Genomic DNA, 16191 nt, shown 5'->3' with positions numbered 1-16191 from the left:
CATGCCTCTTCCACATTATTCTTTCCATATCATGTCTGGTCGTTGTCAGTGAAACTAAAAATCCGTATGTGAATGCATGTAATTCGAGCCCTCCAGCACACGTCTGAGGTGGGCTGGGTTCCCGTTGACGAATGAGGTTATTGTTGCTGTCAAAACCCTGTGAGGGGAAAGTTCCACAGTGGGGCAGGGTGCAGATTGACAACTTTTATGCCGTCCTGCCTTCACAAGACTGCACTAGTCAGCGTCCTCAGGGAGAAGGGCGAGAGACAATAACAACATCCTTTTCCAGGGTCATGAAAGTCACCGCCGTGTCTACCGCTCCAGCTCTCGCATTTTTCATTCTCCTCGCCACCCCCACCACCGAGGCCCAACAGGTTTTCATCAGAACTCAAGATACACACTCTGGCAGGGTTGGCAGACAAACGAGCGCAGCATGCAATCACAAGCAGAAACAGACACACATTCATAAGTCTAACTACTTGTCTTTTTCTTTTCTCATTTAAACACACACTCACTTTCTCCGTCCCACATACACACTCACATCCATAAGCCTTTGGCTTAGTCTGCATATCTACTTTATCTTTCATGTGTTTAAAAATGTATTCCCAAAATTTCCCCTTAGACCTTCATTGCTGTGGTGTTACAGCAAAAGACATTCACACACAATGTTATTAAAATGCTCCTCTTACCCTTGTGTCACTGCACAATACGATGCAAATAAACATGACTGTAATCTCCTGTCCAGTGATTCATAGCAATGGCCAGGGATAAAACAAACAACAGTGGGAGATGTGTTTGGCTCTGGTAGCAAGCCTGGAGCGAGAAGTCTTTGCTAAGATGAGAGGGAGGCTGTGTAGTTGAGATGCTCATCTGCTATTCTGTTTGTCTGTGGCACGATGAAAAGCATTCTTACCAAATCCACTGGAGGAGAGGCATATTGGAGAGGGATTGGTCTTGCTGCTGTTGGCATGGCAGCAGAGTCGTGCTTGACGGCTCACAGATAGGACTGTTCTCAGAGAGGCATTTGTGCTCTCCGTCTTCAGTCTGAAAGGAGAGGACTGGAAAACAGTATTTGTGTTGCTAATCTGCGTCATCTCCGTGGTAGATATTGTATCTATTAATAATGTACAAGGAGAAAACTATGTAAAAGAAAGCTTTGTGAATATTAAATACAGTTTGCTTGCAGAGTGCAGGAAGGGGATCCTTTCTGGTGGAAGCGTATATAACATTCCTTTGCTGTTCTGATCCTGTTCACTGTGACTGTACATACAGTTTGGTATGTATGTCAGTGCATTTGTAAATCTGCAAAACCGCTGTTCGACATGGTGATTCTGAACACATGGCGATGTGTAATGATCAGGGCGTCCTGCATTATTGATGAGCCATCTGTCAAAGCTCTGGAGCTGTCTGAGGGCTGATTTTTAGAGAGGAAAGCTTCTCTCTTCACTGACCTCCATTTAGAAAGCAGAGAGAAGCTAAAGTGATATTTTATCCTTTTCCAAAACCAGTCTGCTATCGATTAATATAAATGAATGTTTTACAGGTCATGCAGTTTTCCATCATGTGTATATGTAAAATGTGAATGTATGGTTTTGTAAAGGAACACTTTCCGTTTTACCTTTCCCAATAAGTCTGTTTGTGCAGATTACAAACTTCCTGTATAAATTTCCAAATCAAAGGCAGCAGAGTCAGTAAATCTATCGACCCCACCACCACCCCCCCTTCAGTTTATTTAACATCAGAGAAAATCCATTTTTAGTCTTGTTCATGTCCCTCCATGTTGTTTTATTGAAACCAGCTTGAACTGAATCTGTCAAGCTTGTGCAAAATGTAAACAATGTCCTTGAAATCCAAATATCCGAATTGGCAGCACTGAATGAGAGGTTAGTGTGCCTGTTGACGCAAATGGCAAAGTGATTAATCCCAGACTGTGAAGAGTCAGAGAAACAAGGCTGTATTGAATGCAGTGCAGCCACTGGTTACACACACAGGTATAAATAATAAAGGCTGAACTCCTGAACTGTGTGTCTTAAGTGCTGAGGTTGGTCGATGTTAGCCTTGGCACACCAGAGGACTCTGGAGCGCGGCCATATGCCGCTGCACTTCATAATGTTTACTGGTATTATGGGTTGGCAGGGTGGTCAGTGGAGAGAGAGACTGTCACGTAATTACAGGGTCGTAAAGTTTGATCTCCACAACAAGCAAAATGGTGCTTTTATTTATATTTTTGCTCAAATGAAATTTAAATTATCAGAAATTTACAACACTAAATAATTAAAAACTGTAAAATTCATTATGTTAAAGCTGAGTATCATTTAAAAAATGCATGAGATTTTTTAAGATACAGTGTTTGGTTTTTAGCCACCAACAGCTTCTGCAACTTTCAGTGATTATGTTTATAGCCAGAAAACTACTGTATAATTTAAACTGTGTTGCAGTCCAATTACATGGATTATTTCTGTGGTTGCTGAAGAGCAGTTGCTGTCTGTGAAAATGGAAATACAATTCTGAATATTCTATATAATACTGTCAAAGTTGAGAAATAAAACAAAATTGTTTTGAAAAAGAGATCTACTCATACTGTTTTGTTATTTTTTTGTTTTTTTTCTATTTCAATGAGAGCATGTAGCATCAGTGTAATACTCCTGGCAGAAGGCTGCATCAGCAGACATTAACCACTAAACAATAAGAACAGCTGTTCATGCTCCATTGTCAACCAAACAGAGATTTGTCCTCAATACACTGGCAATCTTCAGTTCATTTTTACTCATTTAATTCAGGCAGTAAATAACAATAATAATAATAATAAGAGACAAATTTCATCTCACCGCTGAGAAACTATAACCTGCTGTTGAAGATATTTATTTTCATTTTCTTTTTTTAAATGAGGTTAAACCTTAATTTCCCACGGCGTCTCTATTGATATTAACAGTCTCACCTTCAGAAGGACAAGGCAGATCTGAGGAGACAGCTACATGGCAAACTTTAAAGGTGCTGACAGACCTAAGAAATAAAGATACAATTAAAACTGCAAAAACTAGCATGCATGTGAAAGCTCAAACAAGGACTCTAGAAGCCGGAAGTTTCATAATAATGGGTCCAGTAAAGAGTGATGTCTCAGAGACCAGTGTAATCTCCTCCTGAACTTTCTCTGTCAAACTCTTAACAGGTACGACTTTGTGGAGGTAGAGGATCTGACTGAGAAGACCGTCCTGGGTCGTTGGTGCGGGTCACAGTCGGCACCAACTAGTCACACATCCAAGGGCAGTCAGATCAGGATCCGCTTTGTCTCTGATGAGTACTTTCCCTCTGAGCCAGGATTCTGTATCCACTACTCCCTCCTGGCTGAGGTAAGTACAGTATCAGCGCTCAAGATATTGAAAAGTCTGCATTTAGAGAAGTTGGGCACATAGCTGTCATAGCATTTCTCTGCTTCTATCTCCAACTGCAGAAAGTTCACATAGGAGTAAGCAAAGCCTCTTCATGTAAACACAATTAAAATAATTTGCTTATTGTATAACATGCTCTCTTAATTTGCAATCATCCATTTCTGCCTTAGTGCTCCCGAGGTTTTAAGCATCGTTGGGGAGAAATTATGTTTAAGGTCTTTGGACAATCTGGAAACTGTATTATCATTTATTTTATTTATTATGAAGATATGCAAAAGCCAGGACAAAATGTCCATAGTCTGTGCAATGACAGTGGTGAGTGTGATTATTCATTCGAAGTTGCCAACATGTGGTTATAGCAGCCAAAATTAGAGCAATATTATATATTATTAATAGAGTATTCCCTCAAGAGTTAAAATAGGATTTTTCTGTAATGGACACTAGAATAGTTCTGATACCTTAGAAAGCAACAAAGATCTAAAGTACATTTACTCATATACTGCCTCCTTGAGTTACAGATTCTGAGTGAGTCAATATTCCCTTCAAATGGTTTCAAACTGTAATTTTCTCATTTTCCAGAGGTACTATGGTTTCCACTTTTAAATTCCTGTTACATTCTCCATTATAGCTCTATATAAAGCCATATACCCTCTGAACTTGTACTGTATCTATAGATCCAGTCAGAGGAGTCTGACAGATGAGGTGTCTCAGTGTCACTGGTGGTGTTGCCTGAGACCGAAATGGAGAAAATAAGCGGTTTCACATTCACAAAGAGGTACTCTGACCTCCGGGGGGATTCATTCATGCCCCTGAAATGAAAGAAGGAATTAAGAGATAGAAGTGCTTTTTGTGTGGGAAATTGTCAGGCCGCTGTCTGTCTGTTTCATTTTCTGTTCACATTTTATCATCACATACAGCAGCTCAAACGTAATACCCTTTGTTATGTGTTTCTACAATAGCCCACTTCACAAAGATACCGCTGTTATTTGACTCTATACTTCAGACAACATAATGTAACTGGTCTGTCTTTCTGCTCTTTCCTGTTATGTCTCCCTTTCACTTGTCTTTGCATATAATAGAGACTATGATCACTAGTTCCATCCCTCATTTAACTTTGTTTCCGTTCACCTTTTAGACTTTTGGTACAGTCTAAAATCAGCAGTTACGCTAAAGACCATCGCATAGCACAAGAAACAAGCAACAGCTGTAGTCATGAGGGTTGTGTCACAAGTGTGATCATGTATGGTAAAAAAAAAAGAAAAAAAAGTTATGAGCTAAATATCAGTGGGTGGAGCCAAAATATTTGTCAAAGCATTCTGTAAGTTGGTTACAAAGAGTGAATGAAAAAGAAAGAAGCTCTTGTCGGTGTCCTGCTTTCATGCTCCTTTACCCTGTACTTGATTTTAGTCGGACATTGGCTTGATAATAAATTGCTGTTTCTTTTCATGTAACCTCATGATATCTCTCTGATGTAATTTCCCACTGACATGAGAGCAGTTTACATTTTTCATGACAATCTTAGAAATAACAGACAAAAGCATTTTGGAGTTAGTCTATTCTTGTGTGTATTAAAGTTCAGCATCTGAGAAAATTTGTTGTCTTTAAGTCACCTTACGATAAATTGTACAGCTAAATAATTTACATCCATGCTAATTGCTGTGTTTGTGGTCAGCTATCTCTGTTTCCATTCTAACATCCTGTCTACAAAGCTGTGATTAGTTAATTGCTTCTCCAGCCAACAGCCATCAATAAGTACAACACCAGAATTATGTGAAATGTGTAATGTGGTCGATGATTCAGCGGTCAAAAACTAAGAACTGGGCTAGCTTGACATCACCTTACCAGAAATGCCACATGTGTTTGGCTCCACTCACTGAATTTTAACAGAACCAGTGAGGTCATATTTTACCTCCATAGTTGTTCAGCTTCTAAACATGTGCTTGCATAACTACTGTAAAATTCAGATATATGGATAAAAGACTTTGCCTGTGCACATCTAACTATCTTTGTCTGGATCCATCTTCTTCCCATTCTTCATTCCCTTTCACTCCTTCACTTTTTTTTCTGTCCTGATCTTCAGACCACACACACACAGAATCCCTTCGTCCCTACGAACCTCACTGACAAAAGCCCGGAGATAAACTGAAGAGACGACTGCCATGTTTTAACCTGTCATGTTTTAGTTCTGTTCACTTGCTTTAAGTAAACAGCTCTACTCCTCATTAATCCCTAATGGCCTGCAGCACTGTGAAATCTGACAAGCACAAATAGGCAACTTAGGTCACTGATGGTGATTTGAATTCCCTCTGTAACATTTCTTTCTCCACTTCAAAGGCTTTTTTGCTCTTTTATTCCTCATACACATTATTATTGCATTCTTTCTTCATCCTTAAAATCCTAAACAACATTGTTGATAGCAGAACTAACTGACAGAGGATTTGCTGACACACTGAAAACATGTCACGCTGAGCATCAAAGATGTATTTCACAATAAATACAGATGTCTTAAAAGTGAAAATACAACTAGTACATGTGATAGAGTCAATAAATATTGTTGAATTAACGTAAATAGCAGCTTGCAGATGCTAAGTTTCTGTAAAGAACGTTTCTCAGTCAGTCTCAAGTACTGACAATTTCTATTTGGTAATCAGTTGTATCAAACTGTACCACATGTTTACTGTAGTGACTTGTAGCATAAGTGAGGCCTTGCTTTATCAATTAGACATTAATCCAATAAGGAGTTACTCAATTCCAAAATCCCAGAAGAGGAGAGAATTGTCATATAATGATCAAGTCTTCAAATGGTACCATGTACAGTCCTCGTTTGCATGAATCATCTATACTATACTTTGGTTTTTACCATCAGTTTGGATGAAGGGAAACTCCCAAATAAACCTTTTAAATGTGAAAAACATCAAGAAGTGCAAGATGGGTTCTGTAACCATTTTTATTCAACAAAAGAGGCCTAAGTAAAATTAAATCTAAGTTAAGTCTAAAATTTGCTTTTATTTGTTCAACTAATTTAGGAATAATATGATCATAAATGTAACATAAAAGTAAAGAAAACTGAATAATAGCTCTTGATAAAGTTACTGACACTTTTGACACATTTCAGTTGGTAACAAAAAAAGTATATGAGAATATAGTGGATTATTACTTGAGTAATAATGTGAGAGTTAGTGTTGGGATTGGTTGCAAGGTCAGATGAAAAGCAGTGTTGATGTTAAACAGGATTGTTCCCTTCGGGTTGAGAAAACTTGACCACTGCTTAAATAATTTAAAAAAAAAATGACGATTAGCTAAATGTCTCTAATGATGAGGCTGATTTTATACCTCAGGAAAACTGAAGGAAAACAACATCTTATAATTTTACAATATGTTCTAAAATGTTTTACAACAAAAATAGATGATGTCAGAGTATTAGGATGAAAGTATTTTGTTGTGGTGCTCAAATGTCGGCCTCTAACTGTTGGAACAAGAAGCCGAGTTTGTGTTTCATATCCCAACTCTGGAAGGTGCGGAAACCATGAGGGGGAAAAAAGGAAGCTTTGGCCTCTGCACGTTCAGTCTGGCTTCTCTTTGAACCTTCCTCTGACAGAGGAGGAGCACGCTAGAACAGCAGCACTCTGTTTCCTCTGTGGTCAACCAGCAGCTACTGAAACCTCATGCCACGCAGGGGCCAGCACTTTAGCTGTCTCTTATACACATCTGGCAAAGAGGTTGTTAAAACACAGAAGAGAAAGAGTCTGTTGAATAGAGTGTGAGGGGCGTTGAGTGGCCGGCGTTGTGGGTTAAAGAAGCAAACAAAACATACATCATTGTCTCTGTGAGGTCTCGGCCCAGAATTAACCTGCACCAGTTGGCATGAAGATGGCTCTACCAGCTTTGTTTGTTTTTAATGGATTGAAGAGAGTTTTAGTTTCTCCGGATGTAAATAATTCATGTTATGTTTGCCTGGATAACAGCACACGCTACACTCTGCTATTTAAATAGAAAGACTTGCGAAGAGGGAGATAGGACAAAGGAAGTAGAGACTGAAATCTTAGTTAAAGCAGATGGTAATGACTGGCAAAGCCATGCAGGAGTCTCACCGCTGGCATGATGAAACTGAGGTCTGTTTTTACGCCAACCTCAATTGCAGCATGTGGCGTATAGTGAGAGACAAAAACACTTTTTTCACGCACAACAGACTTTGTTGCTTACTCAAAGCTCTCTTGAGCAAGGAAGTGGTTTGCAGCTTCATGTGAAAGAGAAGATATTGTTTTCCAGAGCTCTCCCAAGATGCTATTTCAGAATTGTCATCTCAACATAGTTAGCTGAACCTGTCATTTTAGTTACCAGAAATAAAATCATGTGGTTGTGCTTTATAAGAGCAAAGAGAGCTGGAAACGAGGTAATCACAGTTTGAAAACAAGGTTATTTCTTGAGGGTCAGGGGGATCAGAGAGTTTGGTAGTGAGAAGAGGTACATTACAAGATTTCACACTTAGAAATAGAAAAAAAAAGAGATACACACTCAGCCTTTCACCATTTAAAAAGCAAGCACCTTTTCAAAACATACATTCATTGACCCAGCTTCATTCTATGAAGCTGCCTGTATATACAATGTGCAGCATCTCCTACTGTAGTAATCTCACAATTGAACATATTTGAGAAAATTGGTTTGCGGACAGAACGCTCCAGTGTGTCTCTACTCTGAATCTCTCTGCTTGCCTCGGGCTGCTGGCTCAGCTATTTTTTCATAAAAGATTGACATAAGCAGCATCCAACAGGAAACTCCTTTTTATTAAGGAAAACAGGAAGATGAAGGTGTCCCTATAAGGTTAAAGACTAAGCACCACTTCAAAGAGTAAATCCTTCGTGTAATTTTGGAGGATTGCTATGCAAATAAAGATTATAGTTTAGTCATTACATTGCAGTCATTTGACAACTCTTTTGGCTCAAATGACTTCCGTTATTGCCCCACATATCCACCCAAGTCAGGGCAATTTAGGGGTTTGCCGTGTTTTTCTTGAGGGCACTTCAGTCAAAAATTAAACCCTTCAATTTTTCTAACTCGGCCCACTCTGCCACCTGAGCTACAAGTCATAGACATTTCAATATTAATCATCAGAATGCTGTATTTTCTTGAGCATGTCAAAATAACTGCCTGAAAAAGGTTGTAATCATATGTAAAAATACATTTTAAATATCATGTTGTGCTATTACGAACCTCTTATACTCGCATACGAAAAGCTAAATTTGACCCAAGTCCTTGCTTCACTGCCACCACACAGTGGCTTGTATTTACGCAGGGGACTCTTGGATTCAGGACATTCATCTCCCTGTGAAAGCTGTATACTTGCCAGTGTGAGCTTTTGGTTAAAGGAAATAAGCAGTGCAATGTATGCTTCAGCCGTTGTTTTCATACTGTGAGACACCTATAGACACAGCAGACTGCACAAGGACCTGGACTGACCTGGGGGCTCGGTGGGCCAAGGTGCATCTGTCATCTCTGCATTCTGTGCTGCGTCCTGTTTTTGGATCTATACCCAGCCTTTATTGAAGGTCATTCCACTCATTATATTTCAATCTATTATGTTTCTGTGTTTCTGACATTGCCATATTAACACAGAAATGACAACAAATGAAGAGGTTGAGACAGTTATGGGAATTAGAAACAGATTTCCAAATATTCACTATTTAAACTCATAGATCATCAATCATCTAGAAGTCATTTATGGAGCCAAGCCTAGTTTGAAAACCTTTTGTACTCTTTGTGAACCTAGCAATGTTTTTCTTAACTCATTCCATTATGTGTGTTCATATATCAAGTCTTTATATGTCAAACTTCACACATAGACACTCCTCTAATTTCATGCCAGTTAAAATTGCTGGTCCATTAAAGAACCTTGTTCCTGAATTTCTTATATTGGAGCTCTCATCTGTTCCTTACAGCTTTATTCACACCATATTGATGTGTCACTGAAGGATTGCTTGGCTTTCCTCTCTGAAGCTGAGCCTGCAGAGCGCCACTAATTGGGGGAATGCTGCACCGTCGACATTCACAAGCTGTTAATGACTGCTGCTCGGAGGAAGGGCTGTTCATTTCACTCTTGCATACGCTCTTATGGTCCTATATGATGAGTCCTTTCTGGATTTAATATTTCTTTCACATTTGTGTCTGTTTATCTCAGTAGGTGCCAAATAAACCAAAGATATGCTCAGTGGTTGTAAAGGCATTAGAATGAGTCAAATCTGTGGCATGAGCACAGCTGCACATCAGCTGTATTTTTGTAGCCTGTGGTGCAGCCATGTCAAACCACCGGCATCTTATTTGAAAGTCTGTGCCAAAATGGCTTGGGTTCTGAGTATTTTATATGGACTCATGCTGTCAATAAGACTTTGGGGTGTTTCCTGTGTTACCCCTATCATTCATTGTGAAAATGCCAATACACATGCTGATCTGTTCACTTATGTCTGCCCAGTTTGAAAAAGGACTACATCTATCCCGCATATCTCTGCTGTCTCTGCTGGTGCCCAGCTGAAGTACACTATATTTACTCTTGAGTTTGTTAATGGTGTCTATATGGAAATAGTATATACTGTCATATCTGTGTTCTTGTTATAAAAAAAAAAAAAGTACTTTGAAATAAAATCATGTAAGCCTCTTGATTGATAACGTTTGAGGTTTAACAGTGCCACGAATACGAACATTTTTAGCATAAGTAGTAAATAGGAATCCAACCACAAATCCTTGCTATGTCAGTGCCATGGCCTCTGGTGAAAGGAAAACCTTTCCTCTTCTAACCCCCATTTCTCACCGGATTCCTTTCTAATTCTCCCCTATAAGTCATCAAAGGGAAGATACAGATTCCTGGAATGATTTTTTCTTTTTTTTCTTTTCAAACATGTCTGCCTCCCCAAAAGCTTTAAGCCCCAGCTGCCAGCAGCCAATGTTTTCAATGCTTCACAAGCTGCATTTTTTGTAAGTGTCACAATGTTGCCTTCTACCTGTCAGTCACAAAAGATTAGAGAGACCAGCGAGCTGACATGTTGGACAAACGCAGCGTCACAGGACTGAAAGGTTTAACAGATTAGCCTCTTCTCTCATGGGAAGACCAACACCCCAGGTATCAATCTTTTCTGTGACTGCACGCTCTAGCCTGGAGAGTTGGGAGCTTGAAACAAATAAAGCTGCTGCCTACGAGAGTTTCAGGGACAAATGTCATTATGCAGAGTGGGCAGAGGAGCTGACAGAGATGTGATCACATTTGACAACTTAAAAATGACGCCATTAGTTCACATGGCCTCACTCGCATGGAACCAGTTCATAAATAGTCAGTACAATATGAACCTTGTTGGAGCCCCACTTCACAATGACTGCTATATCTTCACAGCCAGAGCTTATAAATGATGTCCCATTACTACATGCAGACTCCAACATGCTTATTGATCGGCAAGACTGAGCTGCCAGATGTAATATTTTATCAAAATATGAATTTGTATGTGAAGGAGTGTGTTCTCAACGTCTTCTTCAGCTCTCAGAATAAAGTGGCAAACTGTTTATCCAACATATTGACCAACATGGGAAGTCTGTCTTTAGTCACAGTGCTGCCACACATTACCAGGTCTAACACATAGAGCTTAAATGGGCCCCAGCTGGGCTGGGCCGTCATGGTTTCTGTTTAACTCAACTCAGATCCAAACCACTGTAGCATTTAATGAGCCTGAACCCAATTTAAACCTGTTTTACTGTCATGACATAAAATGTACCATTGCAGAGTCAAACTTCCCTTCTTTTTATACCTTAATGGTTTTTCACATTGTAGAAATAAAAACACATCTTGTCACTGTTGACAAAGTTGTTCCTCCTGTGTAATTTTCCTGTTTTAGTATTCGTAACCTAGAGCAAGCTTACAAGCTCTTAAATGTCACTGACAGAGGTGAGGATGTGAGTATCTTGAGGCAGTTGGTGCAATGAGGCGGTTTCTGGGTATGGAAACTGCATGTCTATTGTCTCTATGTCAAACTTCATGATGTGGAGGGATATAAAATAGGAGATTGACATGACACATAAGCACATCTTCTGGCAGAGAAAAGCCCATCATCAAGTCCATCAAATGGAGAAGCTTATAAAGGCAGAACCCTACATCCAATACATTGTTCACTGCATTCATTGTACAAATGACCTTTTTGTTACAACTTTCTTCATCATTTGTTGGTTTTCCTGCAGAGTGTGTCAGAACCCGAAGTTCCTGTGGTTCTCCCTCCAGCCCTGCATGGTATTGAGGAGCTGTCAGAGGCTGTGGCAGGGCTGACCACTGTGGAGGAGGTCATGAAGTACCTGGAGCCGGAGCGATGGCAGGTGGATATGGAAGAGTTGTACAAACCTACATGGCATGTGCTGGGGAAATCCTTCATCCAGAACAAGAAAGCCAAAGGTAGGACGTTTTTTACCTTGTTCAACAACCAGTTTACTTAAGCTTATACCAACAGTCAAGAAAGTTCTATAACTATTTACAATTTAAGAAAATAGTCAGGTATGGCAGGTAGGAAGTGAAGTGACCATGTCTTCTCTTTGTCTTGGAGGAGGGGCCGATCTCAATCTGTTGAGGGAGGAAGTTCGCCTGTACAGCTGCACTCCACGCAACTTCTCTGTGTCCTTGCGTGAAGAGCTGAAGAGGACAGATGCCATTTTCTGGCCCAGCTGCCTCCTGGTGAAGCGCTGTGGTGGAAACTGTGCCTGCTGCTCTCACCGCTGCTACGACTGTCAGTGTGTTCCCGCCAGAGTCACAAAGAAATACCACGAGGTAATTATCAAAAAATCATCAAAAAAGTGATATTCACCTTCTACATAATTTCATATTTGACCACAAAGTGCCATGAAAGACTCTGCTTATGAATTACTGCAATTTTACTACATTATATTTCAAATTAACTTATAGTTCTGAGACAAATTTGTAAAGAATGTGGTAATAACTGTGTCTTTCTGTGACAACACTGGGAAAAGTGATGCTTAGAGAAACCCAGTCAGAAAAACAATAGCAAAATATCCAATTATAATAGTGTTTGATTACAAACATATCTTATAAAATTTGGTGCAACAAAATCACAGGGCAGTTTGTAGATATCACCAAAATAAGGAAACATGAGGATATTTCAGCATCCACTGTTCAAAGAAATCTTTATAAGACTCTATAATACAAGTGACAAACTGCGTCCCGGCTCATAGGGGGATAAAAGCTCAGAAACACAGGGAGTGGGCAGCTCAAACCTGGCTTTAAAAGTAATTATAAAGAATTTAAAAATCAGTCCTAAAATAAACAGGCAGCCAGTGTGAGGATGCTTAGACCGGGGTGATAGGAACACGTTTTAGAGTGAATCTAAAACTTTTTTCTCACTAGCAGCAAAGAATTAATGGCAGTGTTCATAGACCCCTCTAATGACTTTTGATGACCCTCTGATGAATTTTCTCTTGCACCACCTTCAGGCCAAAATATCAATTTTATATACACGTTAGCTATTTTTGAAAAAACATTAAGTTTATATTGCATAACCTTTGGTCCTGTGGCATTTCCTTCTCTTAAGTCAATATTTTCAATCGCACACAAAGTTATTAGACTGCCATGACATTTGCCATGCAGTGTACTTCAGTTTGGGGGTTCAATTATTCTGTAGTGCCACTATCAGGTTTCACTTCCGAATAACCTCGTCACTGAGCATACTTTACATCAAGTATCTGATGTCCAGATGTGCATTCAAGCATCTTTGTTTTGGGCAGGTTCTGCTGTTGAAGCATCGGAGCGGTGGGAGAGGCCTGCAGAAGTCAATGACTGATGTGCCCTTGGAGCACCATGAGGAGTGTGCCTGTGTGTGTAAAGATGACTGGGACTGACCTCAAAACATGTGTAATCGCTGCCACTGGAATCACACGGGATGTTAAAAACGAACCTCTGCCACTGTTGCAACCAACGTTCTGTATCTCATCCACTTCCGCCAGGAGCTAACAAGATTCTCCCTTCATCCCTTTGTCCTTCCGCTAATTGGATGGAGCAGAACAGACTGGAATCTAATAAAACTTCTGAATGGATTTGACTGCTGTGGAATACCAATGGTGTGCTCTGAGTGCATTTTGGAGAGACAAAAATTCACTGGAGCAGATCTGGACTATTACCTATGTGCTCTGAAGACCAGCTTCCTCAGCTCCTCGGAGATAAGAGCATTGAGGCATTTTTTGCCTCTTCTTCTTTTTTAAAGCTCAGCCAGCGTTGGCTGATATTTTCATGGAAAATGGGAGCTTCTTTGTTCAAGTACTTTTTTCTTTTCTATAAGTGAGCTGGTTCCAGCTGCCTTGTTCCCTCTGCTCCTCTATTCTTACCATCAAGAAAAAGGAAGGTGCTTTTTTATGAGCAGTTTTCCCTTGCTCTCCTCTTGTTTTACCACAGATTTATTCAGCAGTAAAACACCGCAACAATATCGCTGAAATGCCTCTCTAATGAGACTGTATTATGTGTAAATATTTCATTTGCATTTTCTTTCCTGTACTGTTGTGCCTTTTCTACCAAAGATTCTCAAGGAGAAGATAAAAGTTGCACATGTTGAAACAGCTTGGTGTTCTTCATGGCAACTCTTCATTCGACCCATCTTGGCAATACCAGTGTCGAACCTGGTTGCTTCAGGAACGCCTAGTGTCAAGCAATTTTGGCCACATTTGAATTTGTTCATATTAGATATTTATTTGTTTAATGAAAGGGAAATTCTGGTCCAAAATGTCTTGTTTGCAACATTTGTCAGTGTGCAGTAGTATTAGCCTGCATTTTCATTGTTAGTCATTTTTACATTTTCATTGTGTCATGGATGTTTTCCATTTTCTGTAAGTCAGTTATTTATCTCTACTTTTGCAACAATTGTTTGTGTATTTCATTGTACTGAACATCAAAAATAAATTCTTCTTTGTCTAACTGGCGGAGGTACAGTATTGGGAATAATGAACAAACTCAAAAAATAAGATAGTGTAAGTGTATTTCCAAATGGTTGCATTTACCAAAGAAAAGGCAGAAATTATGGTCATACTTGGAAAAGATATTTTCTATATGATATCAATACAAATCAGAGCGAGAAACCTGGACCATTGGTAAATAAAGTAGACTGTGAGGTTCTTCATGACGTATAGAAGCACAATGTACATTACTCCTCTATTCAAATAAGGTGAAAAGCAGTGCAGAAATGCCCTAACCTTTGAGCACAATACATTCCTCTGTGCAACAAAAAATCTTTTCAGTGCAACAAAATCAAACGGTTAGATTTTCTCTTTCTTCATTTCTCTTTTTATAGCAGTGATTTCTGTAAATGCAGTTTACAAGTCCCTCACAGAAAACTTTCCAAAAAAAGAAAAACTGAAGGACAAACAAAGTGAGTAAACTTCTCATATGTGAAATAATGTTCGATGTGTTAGCTCGCTGTAAAAACCAAATGAGCTAGAAGGGCCTAACACCATTATTATTATGAATATCATTTGTTAAATTATTTATTTTCAAATTTGTTGTAAGGTCTGAGCCATCCAAGTATTAGTATTGACAATATGGAGTTTGGACCACCAGATTTTCAACATGTTATTTGCATAGAAATGTGAAGAAATTGGATGATGTTACCAGGTTGTTGCATCTCACTTGAACCTTGTATTATTCCAGCTTTGTCCCTACACTAATATCATATCAGAGGGGCAAGTGAGTTGTCCAAGTGCCTTTCTTGTGTGACCTTATATATTATTATCCCAAATGCGAACCTTGAAAAACTTGCTTCTGATTTTGCACATATGTACACAGTTGAAACTTCAGCTCATCAATCACACTCGGTGATGGTAACCATCAGGAAGTGCTAATTAAAGAATCAGGGGAACTTTAGTTTGCCCAAGTGTTTTTTCATCCTTGGTGTGTTGGTGAAGATGCTGGAACATGGCTCACAGAGTCTTTTGGCTTTGTGCATGAATGACTGAGCCAGTAAGTTAAAGTATGTGTGTGAGGGAGGGAGATGGCGTATGAGTGGAAATGATTTAGAGAACATCCCTTTCTATATTTGTAACTGTGTCCTCAGGATTTTGTATGCGAGAGTTACTCAAATTTTTCTTTATAATCTCTTTTTAACCTAATATTAGAAGCATTACCTTAAAAGCTAAATAGAAAGCACTTCTCCCTTAAGCCTTATTTTTTTTTTTTTATTCCACAAGCTCCTTATCAGACACTGAGCAGCGTTGTTCATTCTCCCCCTCAGCCATCAGGTCACCCAGGAGGAGGTTCTCATTTGTCCATCTCACGCTGCTGTCCTGGCCAATTATTCTGATCTAATGTGCGCCCTGGCAGGCATCTGCGGTGACGCCAGATGCTACTGCATATACACACCGGCTCCCAGCGTGGTTTTTATGATATTAAACAGACTGCCCTCCTCAGTCGGTGCAGTGTTACTCTGCAGAGGAAACCTCACTGCACTGGCACAAGATGTGACACAGCATGGGCAGTTGGTCTGGTCCTTGGTGTGTTTGTGTATACGTGAGTGTGTATGAAGATGTGAGTGACTACAGTCCACAGCACTTGACGCCTCCACCCTTCAGCCACATGCCCCTCTGCTCATTGCCTCCTTCGCTGTGAAACCAAAGAAGCCTCAGTTGGGCTACACCGCAGCGCCATACTGCAATTTAAGTGTCTATTTAATGCAAGAAACCAAAATTTAATTCATTTTGTCTGAGGAAAAACTCCTAAACATCATCCAACGAAGACGTTTTAGAGTTATAACCAGTTATGACGTACTTACAAAAAGCCCAACAG

General features: G+C 39.6%; 1 protein-coding gene across 1 annotated transcript in view; it reads left to right on the top strand.

Moving 5' to 3' along the window:
* pdgfc (platelet derived growth factor c) overlaps nt 1–15273 on the top strand; it is a 45813-nt gene extending 30540 nt beyond the window's left edge. The window contains exons 3-6 of the mRNA XM_023397930.2: nt 3170–3350; nt 11604–11811; nt 11960–12180; nt 13152–15273. Of these exons, the coding sequence (XP_023253698.1) occupies nt 3170–3350; nt 11604–11811; nt 11960–12180; nt 13152–13265 (724 nt within the window). The 3' untranslated portion in view covers nt 13266–15273. The remainder of the gene's footprint in view (nt 1–3169; nt 3351–11603; nt 11812–11959; nt 12181–13151) is intronic.
* The last annotated feature ends 918 nt before the right edge of the window (nt 15274–16191 follow it).

The sequence above is a fragment of the Seriola lalandi genome, unplaced genomic scaffold (assembly GCF_002814215.2).
Source record: "Seriola lalandi dorsalis isolate HSWRI2012SDOR001 ecotype SW California unplaced genomic scaffold, Sedor1 jcf7180002054972, whole genome shotgun sequence".
Classification (NCBI taxonomy): domain Eukaryota; kingdom Metazoa; phylum Chordata; class Actinopteri; order Carangiformes; family Carangidae; genus Seriola; species Seriola lalandi.
This window is presented reverse-complemented; position numbering and strand designations above follow the sequence as displayed.